General features: G+C 45.7%; 1 protein-coding gene across 7 annotated transcripts in view; it reads right to left on the reverse strand.

The window, feature by feature from the left end:
* SLC4A11 (solute carrier family 4 member 11) overlaps positions 1-27,866 on the reverse strand; it is a 348,451-nt gene that overhangs the window by 49,457 nt on the left and 271,128 nt on the right. For 5 of the 7 annotated variants that reach the window (XM_069745127.1, XM_069745125.1, XM_069745128.1 and 2 more), the window contains exons 2-3: positions 19,063-19,131; positions 3,987-4,148 (exon numbers count right to left, since the gene is read on the reverse strand). In XM_069745127.1, the coding sequence (XP_069601228.1) occupies positions 3,987-4,148; positions 19,063-19,131 (231 nt within the window). The remainder of the gene's footprint in view (positions 1-3,986; positions 4,149-19,062; positions 19,132-27,866) is intronic. The other 2 variants (XM_069745126.1, XM_069745129.1) reach the window with 1 other exon arrangement.

Genomic DNA, 27,866 nt, shown 5'->3' on the forward strand with positions numbered 1-27,866 from the left:
ATAGCTTCATATTCCCTGGTGGTCTAGGGGTGCTGTGAAAGGATAGCTTCATATTCCCTGGTGGTCTAGGGGTGCAGTAAAAGGATAGCTTCATATTCCCTGGTGGTCTACGGGTGCAGTGAAATGTAGTTTTATATTCCCTGCTGGTCTACGGGTGCAGTGAAAGGATAGCTTCATATTCCCTGGTGCAGTGAAAGGATAGCTTCATATTCCCTGGTGGTCTAGGGGTGCAGTGAAAGGATAGCATCATATTCCCTGGTGGTCTAGGGGTGCAGTGAAAGGATAGCATCATATTCCCTGGTGGTCTAGGGGTGCAGTGAAAGGATAGCATCATATTCCCTGGTGGTCTAGGGGTGCAGTGAAAGGATAGCAGCACATTTCCTGCTGGTCTAGGGCAGGGAGGGTTGGGACAATTGTTGGCCCTGGTACTGATGTGGGACTAGAAAACAATTTGACACCCGGTTTCCACCCAGTTTACAAGCGCAGCCTCGTGTGCGCGAGTAACAACGTGTCTGAACTTTAGGATCACTGCCCCTTTAAAAAGCCTCATTGGCATCAGCAGCCTACAGCAGAGCGTCCGCCCGCACAGTCCCTCACATATAGGATTAATGAGCTGCGGCATCATGCAGCGTTCACCCTCAGCCCGGCACACGGGGAGCGGGAATCTGATTAGTGGCTCTGCCTCATACTATCAGCTATCTGTGCCAGTGTGCGCTCCATCTGGCACCGCCACCGACTCCAGAGAAAATACTGCATTATTTATGCCAGAGAGGAGCGCCAGGGGTAAACACAAAGAAATGCCAGCAAGAAGGCACCGCCGAGTCACACAGTGACTGCACCAGCAGAATAGTGAGTGCAGCTCTGGGGTATAATACAGGATGTAACTCAGGATCAGTAATGTATGTACACAGTGACTGCACCAGCAGAATAGTGAGTGCAGCTCTGGAGTATAATACAGGATGTAACTCAGGATCAGTAATGTAATGTATGTACACAGTGACTGCACCAGCAGAATAGTGAGTGCAGCTCTGGGGTATAATACAGGATGTAACTCAGGATCAGTAATGTAATGTATGTACACAGTGACTGCACCAGCAGAATAGTGAGTGCAGCTCTGGGGTATAATACAGGAGGTAACTCAGGATCAGTAATGTAATGTATGTACACAGTGACTGCACCAGCAGAATAGTGAGTGCAGCTCTGGAGTATAATACAGGATGTAACTCAGGATCAGTAATGTAATGTACGTACACAGTGACTGCACCAGCAGAATAGTGAGTACAGCTCTGGAGTATAATACAGGATGTAACTCAGGATCAGTAATGTAATGTATGTACACAGTGACTGCACCAGCAGAATAGTGAGTGCAGCTCTGGGGTATAATACAGGATGTAACTCAGGATCAGTAATGTAATGTATGTACACAGTGACTGCACCAGCAGAATAGTGAGTACAGCTCTGGAGTATAATACAGGATGTAACTCAGGATCAGTAATGTAATGTATGTACACAGTGACTGCACCAGCAGAATAGTGAGTGCAGCTCTGGGGTATAATACAGGATGTAACTCAGGATCAGTAATGTATGTACACAGTGACTGCACCAGCAGAATAGTGAGCACAGCTCTGGGGTATAATACAGGATGTAACTCAGGATCAGTAATGTAATGTATGTACACAGTGACTGCACCAGCAGAATAGTGAGTGCAGCTCTGGGGTATAATACAGGATGTAACTCAGGATCAGTAATGTAATGTATGTACACAGTGACTGCACCAGCAGAATAGTGAGTGCAGCTCTGGGGTATAATACAGGATGTAACTCAGGATCAGTAATGTATGTACACAGTGACTGCACCAGCAGAATAGTGAGTGCAGCTCTGGGGTATAATACAGGATGTAACTCAGGATCAGTAATGTATGTACACAGTGACTGCACCAGCAGAATAGTGAGCACAGCTCTGGGGTATAATACAGGATGTAACTCAGGATCAGTAATGTAATGTATGTACACAGTGACTGCACCAGCAGAATAGTGAGTGCAGCTCTGGGGTATAATACAGGATGTAACTCAGGATCAGTAATGTATGTACACAGTGACTGCACCAGCAGAATAGTGAGTGCAGCTCTGGGGTATAATACAGGAGGTAACTCAGGATCAGTAATGTAATGCATGTACACAGTGACTGCACCAGCAGAATAGTGAGTGCAGCTCTGGGGTATAATACAGGATGTAACTCAGGATCAGTAATGTAATGTATATACACAGTGACTGCACCAGCAGAATAGTGAGTGCAGCTCTGGGGTATAATACAGGATGTAACTCAGGATCAGTAATGTAATGTATGTACACAGTGACTGCACCAGCAGAATAGTGAGTGCAGCTCTGGGGTATAATACAGGATGTAACTCAGGATCAGTAATGTAATGTATGTACACAGTGACTGCACCAGCAGAATAATGAGTGCAGCTCTGGGGTATAATACAGGATGTAACTCAGGATCAGTAATGTATGTACACAGTGACTGCACCAGCAGAATAGTGAGTGCAGCTCTGGGGTATAATACAGGAGGTAACTCAGGATCAGTGATGTAATGAATTTTTCATTATTTCTGATGACTTCCTTGTGCAGGAATACTCTGTCCTCTCGGATTGTGAATTATTAGTGAGGTACTGACATGTCGCTTTCTTTTCTGGCACACAGGGACACGATCTGCGCTCTTCTTTGTGCTCTGGAGCCCGCGTCCCCATTATTCCTCCCAGTGCTGTATATCCGGTGCCACCTGCGGTCATTATGCAGCGGCCGGGTGTCGCACGTAGGGTCCCAGAGAGGCGACATCTAATGCACAAACGCATATTATATTTTGACTACTACGTTGCTCCCTGATACTGCGCCACCCCCCCCCCCCCTCCGTCAGGACATTATGGAGGTGCAGCCCCCTCCCTACAGTAGGGGCTTATGTAATGGCAGGACTTCTGTCTGCTCTGGGTAATGGGAAATAATGGCTGGTTCCCGTGTGATGCTGACAACCCGCCTGCAGGGACAATGGGGCAGTTGTATAACGCCACCGTATCGGCCGAATATTACCGCCTCAGCACCGCAACAGGCAACATCCAGGCACGGAAACAGCCGCCGCCGTCACAGAAAACATCGTCTAAATCAATGACTTTGTATTATCTCTCATCAGAGACATCTGCTTCTTCCTCCACCTTGCAGCCCATTTTTTCTAATGAATCCATACTCCAGGCTGAGCTCGCTCACAGGCAGGAACCGTGCCCCTCTTACGGGTGTCTGAGTGCTCAGAGGGAGTGTTTTATTGTAACCTAGAGCTGGATTCACAGATACATTACAAAGTATACTTTATAAGGTCTTCCATTCTGCAAAGTTCTAGAACGTGTTTTATTTCATCCCAGCTCTGGATTCACAGCTACACTGCTCAGTTTCACATCCTCAATGCAGCACATTTCTAGTACATGTTAAATCATGAATTGACAGGTACACTGCTTAGTACTGCTGTTCCGTATCCTCTATGCAGCAGATGTTTCATCTGACACAAATTATGAATTCACAGCTAAACTGCTCAGCACTGTTGTCTAAAATCGTCCGTACGGCAGCATTTTAGGACATACCCATCTCCCTACAGTGCGGAATTCACAGCTACACAGCTTATTACAGCTGTTTCATAACCTCCATGCAGATTTCTAGTACATTAATGAATTCACAGCTACACTGCTGAGTACTGTTTAATATCCTCCAAACGGCGGCATTTTAGAACCTCTCACTTTTGTGCTAGTGCTGGATTCACAGATACACTGCTCATTGCAGCTCTCTAATGTGCTATATCCTGATGCTTCTAAACATGTGTTACGTACACACAGGAGAACATGATATGGCACAAAACCACTTGCTTTGGGTACGAAACTAGTATATTTTGGGAATAAGTTTCGCAGTCCCCATTTCTAACCAGCAGCTAAGACCAGCACCCACCTGTAGCATTTTGCTGTCCTTCTAGATTAACATTCACGAAAAAACGGATACTCTCCCCAGACACAATGGAGGAATGGACAGTATCGAACAGCTCCTCTCCTCCTCCACCTTCTTCCTCTTTGGTTTCGCCATTGTCATCTGTTTCGCACTTATGGTAACCTGCTGAAAACAAAAAACAGAGATGACTGGGGAAATCCCGGAGGACCATCAGGAACACACGGGATGGCAAATTTACTTATTAAACATCAAGACATGTCAAATTATCAGAGCTAAAGGCTAAAGGGGGCTGTCCTAGGCTAAAGGGGGCTGTCCTCATCCAGAAGATCAGCATCAGGCCTGGGGAACAGCAGCAACATCTCCAGCTTTGCGTTTACACAGGACAGGGTTTCTTTTGCGAGTTCCTCAGTAACAGATGCCTGCTCACTTCTCAGTCTATGCATTGGCCCGGATATAGAAGGGGGCTGGCCGAGCGCTCTCTTCTCAGTCTATGCATTGGCCCGGATAGAGAAGGGGGCTGGACGAGAGCTCATTTCTCCATCAGGGACCAGTGCATAGCTCTCAGCCAGCCCCCTTCTCAGATCCAGTAGACAGAAGTGAATGCTCGGCAAGCTCCCTTATGTTTCTATGCACGGGCCCTGATGGGAGAAATGAGTACTCGGACAGTCCCCTTCTCTCAGGGCCAGTGCATAGAAAGAGATAAGCACTTGAGAAGGGGTCTTACCGAGCGCTCCTTTCTCAGCATATGCACTGGCCCTGATAGAGAAGGGGGCTGGCCAACTGCTTATATGACTGCATATGCACTGACCATAATAGAAAAACACTGGTCAAATATACATTTCTCGATTAATATTCTGAGCCTAAAAGTGATGAGCACTCGGCTAGCCCCCTTCTCTACATCTATGGACCCTGATACAGAAGGGGGCTGGCTTTGCTTAGGAACTGAGCCTGTCAGACAGCTCCCTTCAAATACAACTAATGACGCGCTGTTACAGGAAATGAGAACATAAGTAGGCAGTGGCTTGGTGATCGGGGTCGGTGCCGAATCCCTGGTGATCGGGGTCGGTGCCGAATCCCTGGTGATCGGGGGCCGCTGCCGAATCCCTGGTGATCGGGGGGCCGGTGCCAAATCCCTGGTGATCGGGGGCCGCTGCCGAATCCCTGGTGATCGGGGGGCCGGTGCCAAATCCCTGGTGATCGGGGGGCCGGTGCCAAATCCCTGGTGATCGGGAGCATTTTTGTTAAACTAAAAATTGTATTTGCAAGTCCTAAAACTTTCTAGATTAAACAAAACTAAAAGAAAAAGGTAATTTTTTTTTTCTACCCCTTTAAATAAGTTTTTTTTTTCCTTATTACCTTTTAGTTTTATTTTTTCAACGAGAGGATCTGCGGATACACCCCACACTCTAAGGCTATGTGCACACGTTCAGGATTTATTGCAGAAATTTCCTGAGAAAATCCTGGAGATTTTCTGCAAGAAATCTGCATGCGTTTTTTGCGCATTTTTTGCATGTTTTTGGTGCGGTTTTTTTTTTGCGGATTTTTCCGGACATTTCCCAATGCATTATATAGTGGGAAATCCGCATGAACATGCTGCGTTTTTTACCGCGATGCCTTTTTTTCCCGGAAAAAAAAACGCATCATGTGCACAAAAATTGCGGAATTCATTAAAAATGATGGGATGCATAACGTATGCTGTTTTTTTTGCGGGTTTTATAGCGTTTTTATCGGGGGAAAAAAAGCGTGAAAAAAAAAAACGAAAAATCAGCAACGTGTGCACACAGCCTTACAGTGTCCGATCTCGCACTACACACCCTACGTTGTACGATATCACGCTGTGTACTTTCTTAGTGACACCATGTTCCCTATACGCTACGTTCCATATTATACCTATAGATGACATAATACTTTACCTGTTACGATACATTTCTGACGATCTTATGTTGTATTTTACATTATTCTATTTTCTGTACAGTATAGAGGTATAATCTCCGCACTATTTCTATGCCATGAATGAGAAGAATCCAGGATCAAAAGCGTTAATTTATAGCAGGAAACCGTATTTAATAAAGTGGGTAATCAGGAACATTCTTCGGCATTAATTGCCAAAAATCACATAGTGGTGAAACAAAACAGCTATTTGGTAACTGCCACAACACAGCGGCCATTGTGAAATGCCCTGGAGGGCACTAGTGAGTGCACGTCTGAGTATATGAGTGAGCACCGAGTGCTGGCCGTATATGAGGAGGCATCGCAGGCAAAACACCACAGAGCTGGGGTGACGCAACGCTCGGCTTCTACACAACCGCACTTAAGTCCATTGTGTTTCTTCACTTCATATTGTTTGTATATATGGCCGCCGGCCAGAGAGACTAAGAGCGTCTTTAACCCCTATGTCCCTGCAGTCACAACATGAAATCTACGGATATTTCCAGGTTACTTTACGTACTGGACGACAGCCCAAAAACATAGGGTCATCCCAAGCCGCTATGATTCAACTAACTTGTTAAAGAGATTCTCTTACCTTACATATTTTTACAAACATTAAAAAAAAAAAAAAAAAACAAGTCAGTCTCCTCCCCCCTCTGGCAGCTGTGAATACATTCCCCAGTCAGTATCCTCCTCCTCCTCTGGCAGTGGTGTATATATATTCCTGAATCAGTCTCCTTCCTCCTCTGTCAGCAGTAAAGATATTCCTAAAACCTGCACCCTGAGGTAGCTGTAAATATATCCCCAAATCAGTCACCTCCCCCCCCTGGCATCTATAAATATATTTTCGCATCAGACACTACTGCTGTAAAAATGGTGCCCTTCCCTGTAACTGACTGTATATATAGTCTCTAAGTTGTCAGCCCACCCCCACCCCTCCCTGTTGTAAATGTAACCTTAAGATCCCACTCCGGTTCCGTTCCTCTCGGGTAGCTGTAAATAGTCAGTCTTCTATCCACTTAGTTTTAAATATAGTCAACGGTCAAGATCTCCACCCCCTTTCTGGTGGCAGTAATACAGTTCCCAGTCAGTGTCCTTCTCCCTCTGGCAGTTGTAAATTTATTCCCAAGTCACTTTCCACCACGTTCACCAGCTGCATTTATAGTTCATTCACTCGTAAGGTTCATTCCCTTTCGACTAGTCCTAAATAAAGCACCTTGTAAATTTGTAATCAGTCTTCTTCCCCCCCTTAGAACAAGATCCAGTTAGTCTCCCTCTCACTAGAGTAGTTGTACACATAACCTCAGTCTTCAACCCTTGTTGAAAACACGGTAGTCAGTCTCCTTCCCCCTCTGGCAGCAATAAATATGGTTCCCTGCAGCTAATTAAATATTAATTGTACCATGGAGTTTGGATAACTGAAAACAAATAGAACTTGCTTACTAATGGGGTTTTTTCTTAGCTTCGCTGTTTAAATAACGGAGAACGTGTCTGTGATACTCACCGTGAACACCAGGGGGCACTATGCCAAGTCCGTAATTGTCAGAATATCGAAGTAAATGGTAAACATGAATATATAATTCCATATATAATATTATCGGACCTGTGCCCCCCTAATCTTGCCTCCTTCTTGAGGCTGCAGAATCCCCCATTAACGACCCCATAATCAATGTATTAGGCGAGTGCCGTGCCGCGCTGCTCCTCATCAGACCCTTATGTGCAAAACACATTGCGTCGCCTAATGAATGCAGCCATCAAAGGAGCGGCTGCGTAATTAAAGGGAACCTGTCACCCCGTTTTTTCAGATTGAGATATAAATACTGTTAAATAGGGCCTGCGCTGTGCGTTACTATAGTGTATGTAGTGTACCCCGATTCCCCACCTATGCTGAGAAATACATTACCAAAGTCGCCGTTTTCACCTGTCAATCAGGCTGGTCTGGTCAGGTGGGCGTGGTGACATCGCTCTTTTCTTCCCCAGCTTTCCGTTGGTGGCGTAGTGGTGTGCGCATGTCCAAGTTCCGACTTCCCTGCGCCCACGTGAAGAAACAGCGAACGATCTGCGCTGTTATCCCTTTCACCGGTGGGGGCGGCCATCTTCCTGGGGCCGCGCGTGCGCAGATGGAGTGCTCTGCTGCACGGGGCTTCAGGAAAATGGCCGCGGGATGCCGCGCGTGCGCAGAAGAGATCGCGGCGGCCATTTTCCCAAAGCAGAGATGCAAACTCGGCTTTGGGAAAATGGCCGCCGCGATCTCTTCTGCGCACGTGCAGCATCCCGCGGCCATTTTCCTGAAGCCCCGTGCAGCAGAGCACTCCATCTGCGCACGCGCGGCCCCAGGAAGATGGCCGCCCCCACCGATGAAAGGGATAACAGCGCAGATCGCGCGCCGTTTCTTCACGTGTGCGCAAGGAATTCGGAACTTGGACATGCGCACACCACTACGCCACCAACGGAAAGCTGGGGAAGAAAAGAGCGATGTCACCACGCCCACCTGACCAGACCAGCCTGATTGACAGGCGAAAACGGCGACTTTGGTAATGTATTTCTCAGCATAGGTGGGGAATCAGGGTACACTACATACACTATAGTAACGCACAGCGCAGGCCCTATTTAACAGTATTTATATCTCAATCTGAAAAAACGGGGTGACAGGTTCCCTTTAATGCAAATGACACAACTAGCGGGCAAACACGGCCCAAACCGTCGCGAAGAGACTCGACAGACGCGAGCACTCTGGAGGTGTTCAGGAAGTGCAGAAGTCACAGCGTAGGAGGAATCGCCAGCTGCAGGCTCACAGCGTGAAAGCGCAGGCAATTCTGCTCAGAAAAATGCCACCATTTTATTATTTCTTAGTTAATTAACTCCATGACGGCAGCCGCAATCCCTCTAATCTCGGTGATCGTCTGCAGCCAGATAGACATTTTCCCTATAGCGGCCACTACAGGAGAAATGCAGTACTGCAACGATAATTACACAGTTGGGTCCGACCCCAGGAGCGTCGCTTCCAGGTGTGTAGATGTGGCTGCCTTAACCAGCTCGGACTTCGTCGGCCGTGTTCTAGAAATGAGAAATCCATCTACCGGAAGTGAAGACGTTGCAACCAGGAATGGAAAGGCCTACCCGCCATAATGTAAAGGTGCTAAAGAAGAGAAAAAGCTTTGGATATGAAGGCATTTCCATAGACTCGACTAAGGCCCTTAAAAACATTGAGAAAGGTGGTCTTTAAACGTTGGCTGGTCTTCAAAAAGTCAGGAAGCCAACGTGCCTGAAAACATATCACCGGTGTCCGAATTTGGGATGGAAAGTTCTATTTTTATGGTCAGGCCTCGAACCACAAAGACCTTCCACTTCTAAGGTCAACTGGCGGTGGCTTTACCCCACGTGTGCTTCTGCCTGGCATTGTGCACAAGTCATAGGCTTTTCCTAAATAAACACTTCTTGAGATTTCATCCATACGGAGTAATGGAGAGCCTGAAGTAACAGCAGGATTATGGCTGGCGGCAGGGTTGCGTAGCTGTCACCGGCGGGAGGCATTCGGTGGGGTTGCCGAGCTGTCACCGGCGGGAGGCATTCGGTGGGGTTGACGAGCTGTCACCTGCAGGAGGCATTGTTCCTGACCGCTTTGAACACAGCATTAGGGAAGAAGGAAAAAAAAGAAAGCCATTGAGGAATTTATGGAATGAGAAAAGAAAGAGCACAAACAGCTGTACGGCTGGCCGATAACACGCCTCCCTCCGGGACGGAGCAGCTCCTCAGGACCACTAAGAAGGAAAAACATCTATCAGATGGTCTTCTCCGCCGTCTGTTTGGTCAAGTCTTATGATGAATGTCACCTCGCCTGCAAAACGAACACAAAAATCTTAGTGGCCCCATTTACGGTAGAGGATTGGGCCAATAATTCACCCGATTCTCCCACACGTAGGACTGCTCCCGTATGCTCCACAAAGGACCTTCTGGTGGCAACATTTTCTGATCAAAACCATCAGCAGTCTAAAAAGACATGACTGATCCTTTTTCACCCAACCTCATGTGTCAAGCGAGAGTCGGCAGACCCCCATACAAAGTGGACCTTCAGCTGAGCCTCCAGATATCGGCGGGTCCGGCTGCCATTAGTCTAAGGTCCATCCAGCTTTAGGTAGTTGTCCCGACACATACAGGTCCTTCTCAAAAAATTAGCATATAGTGTTAAATTTCATTATTTACCATAATGTAATGATTACAATTAAACTTTCATATATTATAGATTCATTATCCACCAACTGAAATTTGTCAGGTCTTTTATTGTTTTAATACTGATGATTTTGGCATACAACTCCTGATAACCCAAAAAACCTGTCTCAATAAATTAGCATATCAAGAAAAGGTTCTCTAAACGACCTATTACCCTAATCTTCTGAATCAACTAATTAACTCTAAACACATGCAAAAGATACCTGAGGCTTTTATAAACTCCCTGCCTGGTTCATTACTCAAAACCCCCATCATGGGTAAGACTAGCGACCTGACAGATGTCAAGAAGGCCATCATTGACACCCTCAAGCAAGAGGGTAAGACCCAGAAAGAAATTTCTCAACAAATAGGCTGTTCCCAGAGTGCTGTATCAAGGCACCTCAATGGTAAGTCTGTTGGAAGGAAACAATGTGGCAGAAAACGCTGTACAATGAGAAGAGGAGACCGGACCCTGAGGAAGATTGTGGAGAAGGACCGATTCCAGACCTTGGGGAACCTGAGGAAGCAGTGGACTGAGTCTGGTGTGGAAACATCCAGAGCCACCGTGCACAGGCGTGTGCAGGAAATGGGCTACAGGTGCCGCATTCCCCAGGTAAAGCCACTTTTGAACCATAAACAGCGGCAGAGGCGCCTGACCTGGGCTACAGAGAAGCAGCACTGGACTGTTGCTAAGTGGTCCCAAGTACTTTTTTCTGATGAAAGCAAATTTTGCATGTCATTCGGAAATCAAGGTGCCAGAGTCTGGAGGAAGACTGGGGAGAAGGAAATGCCAAAATGCCTGAAGTCCAGTGTCAAGTACCCACAGTCAGTGATGGTGTGGGGTGCCATGTCAGCTGCTGGTGTTGGTCCACTCGGTTTCATCAAGGGCAGGGTCAATGCAGCTAGCTATCAGGAGATTTTGGAGCACTTCATGCTTCCATCGGCTGAAATGCTTTATGGAGATGAAGATTTCATTTTTCAGCACGACCTGGCACCTGCTCACAGTGCCAAAACCACTGGTAAATGGTTTACTGACCATGGTATTACTGTGCTCAATTGGCCTGCCAACTCTCCTGACCTGAACCCCATAGAGAATCTGTGGGATATTGTGAAGAGAAAGTTGAGAGACGCAAGACCCAACACTCTGGATGAGCTTAAGGCCGCTATTGAAGCATCCTGGGCCTCCATAACATCTCAGCAGTGTCACAGGCTGATTGCCTCCATGCCACGCCGCATTGAAGCAGTCATTTCTGCCAAAGGATTCCCGACCAAGTATTGAGTGCATAACTGAACATTATTATTTGTTGGTTTTTTTGTTTGTTATTAAAAAACACTTTTATTTGATTGGATGGGTGAAATATGCTAATTTATTGAGACAGGTTTTTTGGGTTATCAGGAGTTGTATGCCAAAATCATCAGTATTAAAACAATAAAAGACCTGACAAATTTCAGTTGGTGGATAATGAATCTATAATATATGAAAGTTTAATTGTAATCATTACATTATGGTAAATAATGAAATTTAACACTATATGCTAATTTTTTGAGAAGGACCTGTATTCCTGCAGTCTCCATACACGCTGTTAGCCATCGATCTTAGTGCGGCTCATCTCCCATGAAAGGATGTCACATGATGAAATCTAACCGCCCCATCCTCCTGTTTCCAGATGTCTGTCGCCGGAGGACACCACTGTACACATTAGATGGTCAATCGGCTTATTCATAGGGTTCATTAATAAGAACAGCCACCTAAAACCATGGAGTGTAGACAACCGCCATCTCGCCCAATACCCCCAGTAAAGAATCAGACTTTGGAGAAGAAATAATTCGTCATGAGACATGGATTGGATCCTGGAGAACAAGGGATTGGACATGTAAGAATATTTTCACAAAAAAAAAATAAAAAATTAAAAATACCATTGGAGGGTAAATTGCCAACTGATTGAATAAGCTGTAGACCAGAAACCATTGATCCAGGTGGCTGCCCTCCAATGGTCTGGAAAATCTTATAATCGCAAAGATGTCCCAACCAGAGAAATTATTACATTGGTTGTGTCGATCCTGTAAATTCCTGTCACTTCATAAAAAAAATTAAAAAAAAGTCACCCAAAATATAAATGCGAACGCAAGGCCTGGCAAGCACGACCGCTCCTGACAAGATGCCAAGGACCACGAGCCGCCGTTTCAGCGCAATTTGACTTTTTTTTTCCCCCTTTAGTTGTGCACCTAACAAGATGGCAGAGTGATATTTCTGTGAGCCCTGACAGGTGATAGAGCTGAAATACAGAAATGCTGACTGTCCTCGTCTGTAAGAGCATAGCGAGAGATTCAGAAGTGATGGAGATGGCACGTTTCCAACAAAATGAGGAGACATTGATAAAAGCAGAAGAACATGTCACCCATCACCCACCGTAATGATTCACCCGCGGCCCCATAAGCACAGAAGAGAGCGCAGAAAATCAGGAGATCGGCCAAGAACAGAGAACACGAGGGTTAATCTCCCGATCCATCTCCACCTACTGGTCAGATCAACAAGTTTTTCTTGATCTTCTGCCTTAGCCAAACAGGGCAGTGGGGGGAGGCTCCTGCTGCAGCCACAGGATAGTAGAGGATTAGGGACTGGACTGAGAATTGAAATTGCGCCAAGTCAGTCACACATCTTCTCACCTTCATTGACAAAGGGGTTTAACTCAAAAAAAGGCAAAAAGAAGCTGCAGTTCTGGCTGTCATAGTCTATCCCTGTGCTAATAGTTGATGAGGAACCCATTCGCAAATCTCAAAATTGTCAACCCTCTTAGTTTGGGTTCACTGCATCTTATGAACCCCACCCATCCCATCACATGCTCAATGTGGATACTTCCGGTGATTTAGGGAGGACTTGTCATCAGTCCTATAAGTATGGAGGCTTCACCCTAACAGATTTATCGTGAATGCTGGACTTCAATCACCAGTCCTTTTGTGCTCAATAAGCTCCTGCCAAAAATGGGTCCAGCAGAGGTTCTCCCCTCTTCCCATTCAGAACATGTGGAAAGACTCAATGGATCAATGGTGGCATAATGACCTGAAAGGTTGACATATTGCATTGTGGCTGAATTAAGAGTTTGAGTCCAAGCAGAGGCAACATCTACATGCACTTTGCACGTTCTCCTTCACCTTGCATGGGTTTTCTTGATCATTATTCCCATATTTACTCACAATCTAATAATGATCGGCTAAGGAAAACAGGCCCTAGTATTTAGAGATAATCTTTTCTTGAGATGGAAAAACGAGTCTACAAAACTGCAGATTCCGCATACTGGTGGACTCTGATCGTAGACTATGTATGGGGGCTTCTCGATTTCAAAATGTTGATTCTTTTGTTCTCAGAAACATAAGCCGAGGAATCGCTCTTTTCTTCAGATCATCGAAGCACTTGTGTATGGATGAATTCTGGCAGACAGATGCAGACCAAATTGTTAGCCAAAAGCCATCAACTTCCACGACACCGACGCCTCAACTTCCACGACACAGACGCCTCAACTTCCACGACGCCTCAACTTCCACGACACCGACGCCTCAACTTCCACGACGCCTCAACTTCCACGACACCGACGCCTCAACTTCCACTGCCCTGATTCCACCAATGGATGGCCAACTTGGAGCACAATTCCATTCCCGATTTTGAGCAACCCAATATGTATAAAAATGTGAAATGGGAGGAGGCATTCCCTCTAAGGGGTGATACTTTCCCCACCAGTTATGGAATCCCAACCACAGCAAACAAGGAACACCCAAAGACGGGGCATGTGAAGTGAAGAGGGCAGTGATCGATCCAAGTGTTGAACTATTCCAAGATGGGCAGATGCCTTTATGTGCACCAACGCCAGGAGGGCTTCATACTGAGTTTTGTACAGGCTAACATTGACCTCCATCTCCTCTTCCCCCAAGGATGTCTTGGTCACAGGTGCCCAGTGGCAACACATCAAAAAGGAGAGACGCTCACACCAGATCCACTCATCGAAAATAATCTTAGGCCATTTTGGGACACCAAAAACCACCAACGAGTGGCCGGGAAAAGCGGTCTACAGAGGCAATTCTATATATATTCTATATTCTCAGGATTACCCACCTTGAAACCAAAAATGAGTTATGGAGAGGGTTGTCCCACTTTTAAAAGTAATCCAAAAAATTCTCATCCTAGATAAGTCACTAGTAGCGATGAGCCAACGTGCTCTGATAAGGTGTTATTTGAGCATGCTTGTGTGCCAACGCCGTATCCAAGCACATTCGCTCATCACTAGTTACTATCCCTTTAAGCACAGAGACAATAGAGAGAACAAATTAGTCTGGGACGCTTCAAAGACGACTTTGCATACATTAATCTAAGAATAGATTGAGGAGCGGCCCCTCCTTCACTGTGAAGGTACTACATGGCGGGAGTAGTCATTGTTTTCTTCTATGGCAGGACAGGAGCCAAGCCAGCCGCACCCGCGTGCATCCCAAAGCTTATCCAGTTTTTCACAGCAATTAATTACGGAAATGCCCTTTGGTCCATTTAATAATCTAAAAAAAAAAAAAAAAATTAAGGCTGTCGTCTTAAAAGCTTTGCTAACAGCCGGAGGCTCCTCGAGCTGCGAGATGCTGGAGAAAGCGAACACGGGAAACAGCCATAATGCAAAAGGCATAATGAGGCCTTGTAAGTACAATCGTCCGGGGAGAAGAGGACGGGCACACAGGAGTGACATCACTATGGCCACATCATAGTGAAATTACCAGGATTCTCAAAGGAGTATCAGCTTTTTTTAAGCTGGTCATCTCAGATGAAAGATCTTCAAGAAAAATAAAATTTAAAGAGTAACCGTCGTTATAATTTTTATTTCAGAAATCAATAGTGCACATTAAAATAAGCAGCTTTGTAATATATCTTATCAGAGAAATCTGCTTCTGTCTCCTCCTGGATTGAACTTTCACTTTCAGTTCAGGGGTAAAATCTTTATTCAGTGAAGACAGATTGTTACGGAGATTATCCTGTAAGGAGAGGGGATAGTAGAGGAGGAGGAGCTAGGAGCAAAGCTCCTCCTACAATTCCACCCTCCCATCTCCTTAGAGAATAAGAATCTCAGTAACAATCTGTCTTCACTGAATAAAGATTTTACCCCTGAACTGAAAGTGAAAGTTCAATCCAGGAGGAGAAATAAGCAGATTTCTCTGATAAGATATATTACAAAGCTGCTTATTTTCATGTGCACTATTGACTTATGAAATAAAAATTAAGACGACCGTAACCCTTTAAGACATTTTTCTTAAAAAGAGAAGCCATCACCAATTTGGGCATGTCCCTCTCGTTTAATTAAAGATCTGGCTGCCCCATATTGTTGATTTTTTATAAGCAAAAAAAATAAAAGGCACCAAGGTTCCTAATGTTCCCCCAATAGGACCTTGAACATCCAGGCTGCAGGATCGTGATCCCAGAACTCTCCATGGACAATGCCCCCTGTGCTAATTCAGCCCTATAGTGCTCTTTTCATAGAATCGTTAGTGATGCGCTGGGTTACTGGGTTAAAGTGCCAGATCTCGCTCCAGGGCAGCCGCAAAGTTCTGGAATCCCGCAACCTGCAGATGAGACTTGATAGAAAGTTGTGCCCTCGCGGGCAGTGGGGGGGGGGGGATGTTAGGGTCCCTTAGGAGCGCTTTTGTTTATGAAAGTCACTAATCTGGGGCTGTTCACACTAGTAATAGGAGTGTACCTACAGTAAATTGTACTGAGCCCTAAAAATTCATACCCCTTTGTGCCTTACATTGCTAGTCTAACCATCAATTTTTTGACGGGGTGACCATTATAATATAATAATTTTTTATTTATATAGCGCCAACATATTCCGCAGCGCTTTACAAATTATAGAGGGGACTTGTACAGACAATAGACATTACAGCATAACAGAAATACAGTTCAAAACAGATACCAGGAGGAGTGAGGGCCCTGCTGCTCACAAGCTACAAACTATGAGGAAAAGGGGAGACACGAGAGGTGGATGGTAACAATTGCTTTCGTTATTCAGACCAGCCATAGTGTAAGGCTCGGGTGTTCATATAAAGCTGCATGAACCAGTTATCAGCCTAAGTATGTAGCAGTACAGACACAGAGGGCTATTAACTGCATAAAGTGTATGAGAACATGATACGAGGAACCTGATTGTTTTTTATTTATTTTTTATTTTTTATTATAAATAGGCCACACAGGGATCGTTAGGTTAATGCATTGAGGCGGGAGGGCAGTCTGAACAAATGAGTTTTTAGGGCACGCTTAAAACTGTGGGGATTGGGGATTAATCGTATTAACCTAGGTAGTGCATTCCAAAGAATCGGCGCAGCACGTGTAAAGTCTTGGAGACGGGAGTGGGAGGTTCTGATTATTGAGGATGCTAACCTGAGGTCATTAGCGGAGCGGAGGGCACGGGTAGGGTGGTAGACTGATACCAGGGAGGAGATGTAGGGTGGTGCTGAGCCATGGAGTGCTTTGTGGATGAGGGTAGTAGTTTTGTACTGGATTCTGGAGTGGATGGGTAGCCAGTGTAATGACTGGCACAAGGTAGAGGCATCGGTGTAACGGTTGGTGAGGAATATGATCCTGGCAGCAGCATTCAGGACAGATTGGAGCGGGGAGAGTTTGGTAAGAGGGAGGCAGATTAGTAGAGAGTTACAATAGTCCAGACGAGAATGAATAAGTGAAACAGTCAGAGTTTTTGCAGAGTCAAAAGTAAGAAAAGGGCGAATTCTAGAAATGTTTTTGAGATGCAGAAGAGCGAGCCAGTGATCGAATGTGGGGGGTGAATGAAAGCTCAGAATCAAGGATGACCCCAAGGCAGCGGGCACGTTGCTTTGGAGTAATGATGGAACCGCACACGGAGATGGCAATGTCAGGCAAAGGTAGGTTAGTAGAGGGAGAGAACACGAGGAGTTCAGTTTTTGACAGGTTTAGTTTCAGATAGAGGGAGGACATGATGTTAGAGACAGCGGTAAGACAATCACTGGTGTTTTCTAAAAAGGTCGGTGTGATATCGGGAGCAGAAGTGTATAATTGGGTGTCGTCAGCATAGAGATGGTACTGGAAACCAAATCTACTGATTGTTTGTCCAATAGGGGCAGTATACAACGAGAAGAGTAGGGGGCCTAGGACTGATCCTTGAGGAACCCCAACAGTAAGGGGAAGGTGAGAGGAGGAGGAACCAGCGAAACATACAGTGAAGGATCGGTCAGAGAGATAGGAGGAGAACCAGGAGAGAACGGTGTCCTTGAGGCTGATGGAGCGGAGCATAGTGAGGAGGAGCTGATGATCCACAGTATCGAATGCTGCAGAGAGATCCAAGAGAATTAGCATGGAGTAGTGACCATTAGATTTAGCTGTTAGTAGGTCATTAGAGACTTTAGTGAGGGCAGTTTCAGTAGAGTGTAAAGAGCGGAAGCCAGACCATTACGTGTATGTATGTCCAACAGACATGTCTGCTTTACAGTGCACTGCCTCTCCATACTACACAGACCTGTTTTAGGCTCCTCTTTGAATATCAGATGCTACTAAAGGTGCACATTGAAGCAAATCTGCATGGCTCTAGCATATTTCAGCATAATGGACCAGCCATCTTATGCTTTTATGGGGTTCTTCTGATTCTAGTGGAGACAGAAAGGTTGGTGCTAAAATCCCTTCTGTCCTGGAAGAGGATGAGCCACCAGCAGAGGCGTCTGGCAGCAGCTTTCTACCATCTCCACTTAAGAACACAAGCATGCCTGCTCCAAACAAGTGTGCATGTGTAAGGGGGATTGCAACATCAGATCAGTGGCCATCTCACCCTTAAGTCTCCGAAACCAGCTCCATACATCTATGTAGTGGCCGTAGCTCAGCTACCATTACCTTTAAAAGGAGCTGAGCTGCAGTGCAGGCAATGACAACCATGGGGCCAAGTACACAATTTACATCTGGAGCTGATCTGTGATGGTGCCGAGTGCTGATCTGTGATGGTGCCGAGTGCTGATCTGTGACGGGGCCGAGTGCTGATCTGTGATGGGGCCGAGTGCTGATCTGTGATGGGGCCGAGTGCTGATCTGTGATGGGGCCGAGTGCTGATCTGTGATGGGGCCGAGTGCTGATCTGTGATGGGGCCGAGTGCTGATCTGTGATGGGGCCGAGTGCTGATCTGTGATGGGGCCGAGCGCTGATCTGTGATGGCGCCGAGCGCTGATCTGTGATGGTGCCAAGTGCTGATCTGTGATGGTGCCGAGTGTCAACCCCCCCACTGACCTGTAGACCATCAATATCAGGGACCTAGACAGCCCATTTAAGAACCTGAAGTTGCAGGATGGAAGCAATTAAAGACAAGGGGGCACAGACGTCCCGTCTGGTTGGTGAGGGGGTCCTAGGGAGCTGGGCTTTGCCACACGTCCAGGCCAGGCTGGGTGGTGATCAGAGTGGCATTACTACATGTCTATATTGGAGGCCGGTGACGCTCTCACTTGATCCTGGACGTGAGGCCTCAGACATCTCAGCTGCTCCAAGGACGTCACTCACAACAGACATGTAATGTGGCGGCACAAATTTAATTTCTCAGTGTTTAATGCGCCTCATAAGATGGGCGGTCGCAGGCTTTGATCTACGCTCTTTTGATGGATCTGGTGAAAGTCAATGCATTTATTTACAATTAGCGCACTAGGAAAAAAACTGCTGAAGTCGACTTCAAAAGCCTCTGCGTCTGACGTCTCCATTCATCCGAACAGACATCCTCGGCAGAAAGTTATCGGAGGGGAGAGGGGGGGAACACAAATGAAACAACTTTCCTACATGCTAAGAGAGGATGCGCCTGTACGTACAGAACTAGACAGATCCGAGGCAGCAGAATTCAGAGCGCAGCTCCGGAGGTGTAGCACAGGATAAGTTTAGTATTCGTACTAGTCAAATCAAAAATGTTCTCACCATAGACTGAAGATTGAGTGCCCTCTTCAAAGAAGTATCCATTCCTGGACATCGCTGCCGGGGGGCTCTCTGCGGAAAAAAGGAAAAGCAGAATTAAGAAATATTCACATCCTGGGCTCATAGTCTTGTTGAATGGGGGTTTGACGAACCGATTAGTCAGTATCTGCAATACCGGTGGTTGATCTCTCGATCAAGATCTCCACGTCGTCAGACGTTTGGTAAAATGAGTTATCTATAGGTCACTGGATGATATTTGATGCTCTTTAACCGTGTGATTGTTTGGTAGGTGGCAGTAGATTTCTAGGCGCATGGGGTAAAGGTTTCCACCTCCCCGCATGGACAGATGTTCCATAGAAGAGGTCAATGACCATTGCGTTATCTGCTGAGACGTCCACCACACCCTCATGGTTGCCGACTCAGACGCTACCCAGTGGTGGTCCATTTTTTCCACTATGAAAAGAGACAGATATGGATAGACCCGTCACTTAGAAATCAAAGGGTGGCAAAGGTGTCCTTGTTCTTCATTCAAGGAGGCCTCTATGCAACCATGACCACCGATTGTGAATTTAGAGGACCATCCAAGATAATCAACATCAAGTTACCAAAATAAGGAAGACTGTTGTATCTGAAATCATTTTTTGGACGATTTAAAAAAAAAAACAAAAAAAGAAACAACTCCATTTTATGACCCGTCGGTCATCCATCTGAAGACCAGTTCGTGTGTGAAGTCCACGGCCAGCTCAAGAGTCAGTTCGAGAAACGCATGCCCAAGTACTAATGAAACAAGGGGGGGGGGGGGGGGGGTCAATTCTGACCCAAGACCATGTCTCATTTCCATGACCAATACTGGGCAAGATTTCTTACGACTGCTCTATACGTCCAAAACCTTCACCACAAGCCACTCGTTGGAAAACCAAAAGAAGCAAACATCCCTTAATGGCCTCCTACAAAATCTGTTCCAAGGGACGGACTCTGCCCCTCGATTCCGAGCCAAAAAATAAATACAGTCATAGTAACTCGAGAACACAAAAGGATAAGCAAGTCACCAAAAATACAAGGCAACATATCAAGTAACACGGCGTCATTACACAGCCGGGACGAGCTACTGTCACCAAGAGCAAAGGACTCAACCTGGCGAGGTCTATGCATGCTCTCAGAATGGGTCAGAATGGCAGGTGTCTATCCGCTCCCCTATAAATGCCCCCCGAACACCCCTACATCCACACACCTGGGTTGGCTTTAACTTTGGCATGAAGCTCTGCAAAAACACTCAAAACATTAACATTTAGCCATAATGTCACCGCGCTCCTCTATACATTAGTAGTAAGCTATGATGTCACTGATGTCATGGTTTATTACTCTTAGGACATTAACATGGATTCTTATTGTATAGGAATCCAGGGCATTCCCTCCGCCGATCCAGAGCACCCCCCTCCGCCGATCCAGGGCATTACTGAAAACCATTTGTATACCTGACAGTAAAGCTAAACTCCTACCGAGATGCCAATAAGTTATGACATCACCTATGATGACCTATTTAAAAAGAAAGCTATGACATCACCGCCCACCATTTACAGTTATGGCATCAGATCTCTTTCAAAACCTAACTTTAGGTACCCAAGGACTGAGCTCAGACACAGGAGAAGGATAATGGAGGATTGTATTATAATAAATCCATAACTCAACGACTGGAAAATAAAAAAGTCCAATCATCAGCAAAAGCTCGGGAAAAAAAAAAAACAGATAAATATCAGAAACCCCAGGAAGATCCCACTCTCCGCTAATGGCCGGTTTGATAAGGAGCCAATTCTCTGACTCAACAAATCTGACATTTTAAAATCAGGAAAAAATTAAATAAAAAATGACCCTTAATTTTTCTTTTTGAGGCCCAGAGAAAGGAGACCCATGAAATGTGGCAATTACATTGGATGTTACCCAGAGACACAATTAATTGAACTTTACTGAACCAAGGATGGTGGGTCGGAAAAGTGTTTTTTTGTTTAATTATTTTTTCCAATGCAAAAAATAAAGAAGGCTTTATCCTGAGCAGAACGTCATTCATAAGAGTAATATCTCCAGACAGGAGATGAAGCCCAAACAACGGGAGGAAACAGCAAATCCCTTGTAGAAGCCGGCTGCATTCCTGCGAGATCGGACCCTGTACAGGGATAGACTTATTAAATTCACATGCTCCGAGGCTTGTAATAAAGCCACCAGCAGACATTTATTCCAGGATTACTGATCAGAGGCTGTACCCCCCAAAAACAAAAACAAAACACACATTCCCCGGATGTTTCCAAGCTGGAAACACATGAAGTCCTGCAGGCGAATAAAGAGGGTGACCAAGTCAGAGAACACTCGCTCGTGTACACCAAGCTTACCAGCTCCATACGGTGGCTCAACATCTCCACCCATCCCGGTGCCACCAGTCATGGGTACAGACAGACATACCATCATCTAAAAGACACACAGAAGTCCCAACTGGGCAAACTGGTGTACCCCTGGGTACAGCATGCAAACTATGAACTGGGGCATCACCCTAAAAACTGCTTTTCACGAGACAAATAGACCATTTCTAAAACTTGTGGTCTTCTATGGACAATGTCTTCTGAGAAGGATCTATAAGGAAATATATAGTAGGTGATCCACTGCTTGACCACCATCAATCAGGTTTCTCTGTAGCACCAACACATGAAGAAGAAAGTATTACATAACAGTCCATGTAAAGCATTGGCGTGCCAAGTCCTCCAGAACAAGATTCTGCTCTCCACTCGGGAAGTCGTACGCAGTTTCTACACCTCTTAAAAAGTACGACCTAAAACTTTTAGTGCCACTGCAAACAGCATTAAACTAATTAAGGCTACGTTCACATTGGCGTTCCGCCAATGTGCGTCGCTGTTGCGCCGGCGACGCAGCGGCGACGCAGCGGCGACGCGCCCCTATGTTTAACATAGGGGACGCGTGCGTCGTTTTGGTGGCGTTTTTCGCCACGTGCGTCGTTTCCGACGCTAGCGTCGGACGCAAGAAAACGCTACATTGTAGCATTTTCTGTGCGTCCGATTTTCGTCAAAAACGACGCACGCGTCGCAAAACGCGCGCGTTTTTGCGCGCGTTTGCGCGCGTTTTTACGTGCGTCGCGCGTTGCGTCGCCGACGCAGGGCGGCGCAACGCTAGTGTGAACCTAGCCTAAGTAAAACAAAGCCAAACATTGGAGCCAAAAAAAATATGGAGGCAGTTGTGTGATCCTTCTAAAGTCAGCCAGCTCATTTGAGAGTCATGGGTACCTACATAGCACCAGTTGACCAGGCCATACAAGTCATAGTTGGGACACCAGTTAGGTCAAAACTTATAGAAGTCTAATTTCAAAGGTCAAATATCACCGATAAGCTTGTAGTGCTTGGGATCACAATTGGGCACCATGAGTTGGAGAACTAATTTCAAAGCGCAAACAATACAGGTAGTCTTATGGTATCCAGAAATATCAAAGTCAATGTCTGATCCTTCAAACAACAGCCAAATCATTTGGAGTGATTGGTACCTATACTGTAACACTTGACCACACCATACGTACAGTGGTTGGGGGTCAGAACTGGACGCCAGAAATTGGAGAACTTTCGATTAAAAAGGAAAAAAAAAAACAAAAAACACTGTACTAGGCTTATGGTGCCCGGAAATATGGAGGTCGTTATCTGACCTTCTGAAGAATAGCCAACTTAACAGCGTTATGACAATGGAAAATTAATCGCTCAACTTTTCAGGACAGAAAGCAAATAAAAATGGAAGTCATCTACGCAACATATGACGTACTGACTATTATCGGTGCCCTGTAATCTTATCAAAATTCTTGTAGGCAAAAGAATAAAAAAAAGTAGTCCTCAAAGTCCTTCTACTTAACCAAAAGGACCATCTGGAAATTGGTCAGATGTTCTTTGGATACCTTTGATGAAACCCCAAGTGATAAATGCCATACAATAACCATTAGTGACTTTGCCTCACCGTGTTCTTCAGGGGTTCTACCCAATAAAAGACATCCCCTTGAGGAAGCGGAGTGGCAGAGCCGCGAAACGCGCGTCGGGGCTATTTTTCCAGCGGGACCCTCCTCCTCTGCCTCCCCCCTGTGCTGGTAAACTGACCTTCCACATTTTGCTTCGGCTGTAGGGATTACCCATTATTGTGATCTGACTGGATCACTGGATATATTTACAATTGACTGGCTTGCCGTGTCACAAGGACTTCGCACACTGAACTGTCTGTTGTTTCATCCCCTTGGTGGGGTAACTGTTCAGTGTGGGGGTTAGAGGGGTCGGTTCCCCCCTTTTGTTGTTATTTATTGGAATATGTGCACCTATTGCATTACTGATACGTGGTTTTTAAACGTTTATATCAATAAAGATGATGTTTATACTCTTACCATATGCTCCGGGTTCTCCTATTTCTATGCCAATAAAAGACAATTATGGCAGCCATTGATGTGCAGAATTTCACGGTAAATACTCAATGTAGAATTCCCGCGAGAAGGATTCCTCTGTATTTAACCCCCAGGCGCCGCTGTCAGATTACAATAGTTGACGAGCATCTTGGAAGTTTTGGCTTTTCAGCTGAAGCACAAACTCATACTTCCAGTTCATGATTTCGACAAGAGGCCACGTGATGAATTACGGCACGCAGAGATGACTCCATGATCAGTAACAACAGCTTGTGGAAAGCTCCCAGCCGATCGCCTCGTGGCCTATTATTTCGTATCGCCTCCTGAATTTCGTCAGCCGCCCTGCAGCTTTAATTAGTCGCACGTTTTATCATACAAATCTATTTATAAAAGTCAGAAAGACATAAGGCTCCCGAGTCCTTAAACTCTGGGGAGATGGTTGCTTGTAAGTACATGACACGTGGATCCAGAGACATTTGCCCTGGAGGACTCTTGCTCAAGGATAATAGCAGCTTGAACTTGATATTGCTCTCATGAGGTCAATGGTTATGGCCACCAATAATTTCGAATTCTACAGTAGCCATATTAGTTGGGCAAGACCTAGTTTTGGAAAACCGTTCAGGGAAAACTCCAAAACGCATCGTTAGGAGGCCATGCTCCAAGGACACGCCAAAAAGAGCCTTAAGGTATGAACAAGCCTACCTACCACTTTAAACAATTTGCAGGACCCTGGTCTAGGAGCCATGTAAGTAGTCCATAGCTGCTGGACTAGAGCCTTATGAACCTCCTGCTACCTTACAGCATCTCCGGTCCCTTCTCCGTTTTTCACATCAACTAGCCTACTAATTTGAAGAGGTGCCGGCATGTAAGAGAAGGTTCACATGGCTCTGGTCCAGCGCTACAGACTACCAACCAGGTTCCTCCACATCTTTATGCTTAGATCTATTTGGAAAAAAAAAATTGCCTGCCAATTTTAATGAGATTTGTCAATATTATTCAACCTTATTTAAAAAACCCAAAACTAATCACAAAAAGTAATAAAATGGACTACACTGACTCCTAACGAAGAGACTCTTGCAAATATCCTTTTTTTGGAGCTCACGGTGGGATTAGCAAACTTCAGTGAACATTGGTGACAGGTTCACCGCAGCTTAGCTGACATCAAAGAGCCTACAAATACTTTTTTTTTTTTTGGGGGGGGGGGGGGGGAGGGGATTTGTCAATCCCTCTGCCAAAATAAGTTCCTAAATTAGAGACGTGAACACAATTTCTCTCCACTGAGTGGTTTATCTAAAAATCACCGAAAAAAAAAAAACGAAGGAAAACACCACCCTTAATAGATGAGAAGTCCATTATACTGGGAGGACTATTATCGGAAGTCCATTGTGTGATTACATCTGTGGTCAGAGTGACGGCTGTCTCCAGCAGTGGTGGTGACGATTCGGGTGGGGTTATTCCTAACAAATCAAGTGGGTTTGATAACATTCTTTAAAAGAGTCTCCACCACTTTAGGTTTCTGGATGAGTCCTGAAGTTGACTTCTAGTTCGAAATCTGATGGATTCTTAACATGTAGGCAACACGGCTCATCGAAAAGTCTACGGAGCCCGGCTGTAAGCTACCGTCTACGGGGCAAAATATACGCGTAAAAAAAGAAAAGAAAAAAAAAAAAGATGGCCCAACAACCAGAAAATGGTCAAGAGTCCAATTTTAACAAAACCTTGTATAAACACGTTGGTCTTAATTTACGACAAGTAATAAGTCCACCCCATTATCGTATCAGTTCTCACACCTACGAGACGCTACAGACGCGATAACATTTGATTTCCCAGAGGATTCTCCAAACATAACAACTGTACATTACCTCCCTCCCACTTCAATAGACTAAATTATATAATCTGCACTTGGTAGAAAGTTATTTAAAAATCATTAAACCGGGAGATTAATTTTCCTCTGAGCTTGATGGTAATTACAGAGAGCAGCGCGAGCGAAAGGATCTGAGCCGCTTACCTCTCTACACAGGAGGCCGAGCAGAAATGTGTGGCCAGCAGGAGGGGGAAAAAGCAGTGCTATAGTATTATACTATTATACACAGGGCAGTATGATATTCTCGTACATAAGGGGCAGTATTATAGTAGAAAAAAGCAAGAAAGATCAGCTCACCCCCTCAGTCCCACCGCGCGGATCACGTAGCGCTGCAAGTAGTATGAAGGCGAAGCAGAAGTCCAGCGTGGGTACCCAGCAGTATTATAGTAGTTACCGTATATTCTTGTACATAGGGGGCAGTATTATACTAGTTATATTCTTGTACATGGGGCAGTATTATAGTAGTTATATTCTTGTACATAGGAGCAGTATTATAGTAGTTATATTCTTGTACATAGGAGCAGTATTATAGTAGTTATATTCTTGTACATAGGGGCAGTATTATAGTAGTTATATTCTTGTACATAGGGGCAGTATTATAGTAGTTATATTCTTGTACATAGGGGCAGTATTATAGTAGTTATATTCTTGTAGATAGGAGCAGTATTATAGTAGTTATATTCTTGTACATAGGGGCAGTATTATAGTAGTTATATTCTTGTACATAGGAGCAGTATTATAGTAGTTATATTCTTGTACATAGGAGGCAGTATTATAGTAGTTATATTCTTGTACATAGGAGCAGTATTATAGTAGTTATATTCTTGTACATAGGGGCAGGATTTTAGTGGTTATATTCTTATACATAGGAGCAGTATTATAGTAGTTCTATTCTTGTATATGGAGGCGGTTATATAAAGTTGTATAGTTATATTACTGCACATATATGCCAGTGAACCAGAAACACCTTTTTCAGATTATTTTTGGATGTAGCCTAGTAATAATTACCGTACCGCCGGTAACATCAGAAGTGATGCGCTCTGTAAACGATTCGTAGTGCTTTAATCAGAATAACATGAAATAATATTTAATCATTTCAGAAGGAGCTTCCGACGTTTCTCCTACACCCTTAAGCATTCGTCCCTCTTCTACCCGCGTGCCCTGCTTGGTACCAGACACAATTATTGGCTATAATAAAGGATGTAATCGGCGATGAAGAAACATCATTTGTCTCCTCATTTATAGAAAAATAAATCTTAATAGGTCCATAAGCAGGACACCCGCTTGGCCCTGTGCCCCGAGCACTTATGCGCCCCAGCCGTCAGCCCCATCGGGTCTTCGCAGGACACTTGGTAGGGAATCTGGTATTCAAGGTGGCTGGAAAACAGAAGTGTGGAGTATGAGGAGCGCGGAGGGGAAACCGATCTTCCATAGTCTCCAATGTGTTTACAAACAGACAACACAAGGTCTGAAGAGCGCGGATCATCATGTACGATGGGCCGAATTGTCAAAAGAGAATGGAAGACATGGTAGCTCTCCATTCATCAGGAGAACAGACCTATTCAGTGGCAGACTAATGGTTACTGGAGGGTGAGAAAGATCGAGAGCAAGAGACAGGACAGTGCGCTACACAGGCAGGCGAAAAAGTGGGTGAGAGCTACACAAGCAGGGAAAATAAGGGTCCGCTACACAGGCAGGCAACAAGCGACAAGTGGTGGCACGCTACACAGGCAGGCGGTAAGTGCTGGTGCGCTACACAGGCAGGGAAAAAAGTGGGGGAGAGCGCTACACAGGCAGGGAAAATAAGGGTCCGCTACACAGGCAGGCAACAAGCGACAAGTGGTGGCACGCTACACAGGCAGGCGAAAGAGTGGGGATGAGCGCTACACAGGCAGGGAAGATAAGGCTCCGCTACACAGGCAGGCGACAAGTGGTGGCGCGCTACACAGGCAGGTGACAAGTGGTGGTGCGCTACACAGGCAGGGAAGATAAGGCTCCGCTACACAGGCAGGGAAGATAAGGCTCCGCTACACAGGCAGGGAAGATAAGGCTCCGCTACACAGGCAGGTGACAAGTGGTTGCACGCTACACAGGCAGGCGATAAGTGGTGGTGCGCTACACAGGCAGGCGAAAAAGTGGGGATGAGCGCTACACAGGCAGGGAAGATAAGGGTCCGCTACACAGGCAGGCGGACAAGTGGTGGCGCGCTACACAGGCAGGTGACAAGTGGTGGTGCGCTACACAGGCAGGGAAGATAAGGCTCCGCTACACAGGCAGGTGACAAGTGGTGGCACGCTACACAGGCAGGCGAAAAAGTGGGGATGAGCGCTACACAGGCAGGGAAGATAAGGGTCCGCTACACAGGCAGGCGACAAGTGGTGGCGCGCTACACAGGCAGGCGACAAGTGGTGGCGCGCTACACAGGCAGGCGACAAGTGGTGGCGCGCTACACAGGCAGGCGACAAGTGGTGGCGCGCTACACAGGCAGGCGACAAGTGGTGGTGCGCTACACAG

This window comes from Ranitomeya imitator, chromosome 1, assembly GCF_032444005.1.
Source record: "Ranitomeya imitator isolate aRanImi1 chromosome 1, aRanImi1.pri, whole genome shotgun sequence".
In the NCBI taxonomy this organism is placed as follows: domain Eukaryota; kingdom Metazoa; phylum Chordata; class Amphibia; order Anura; family Dendrobatidae; genus Ranitomeya; species Ranitomeya imitator.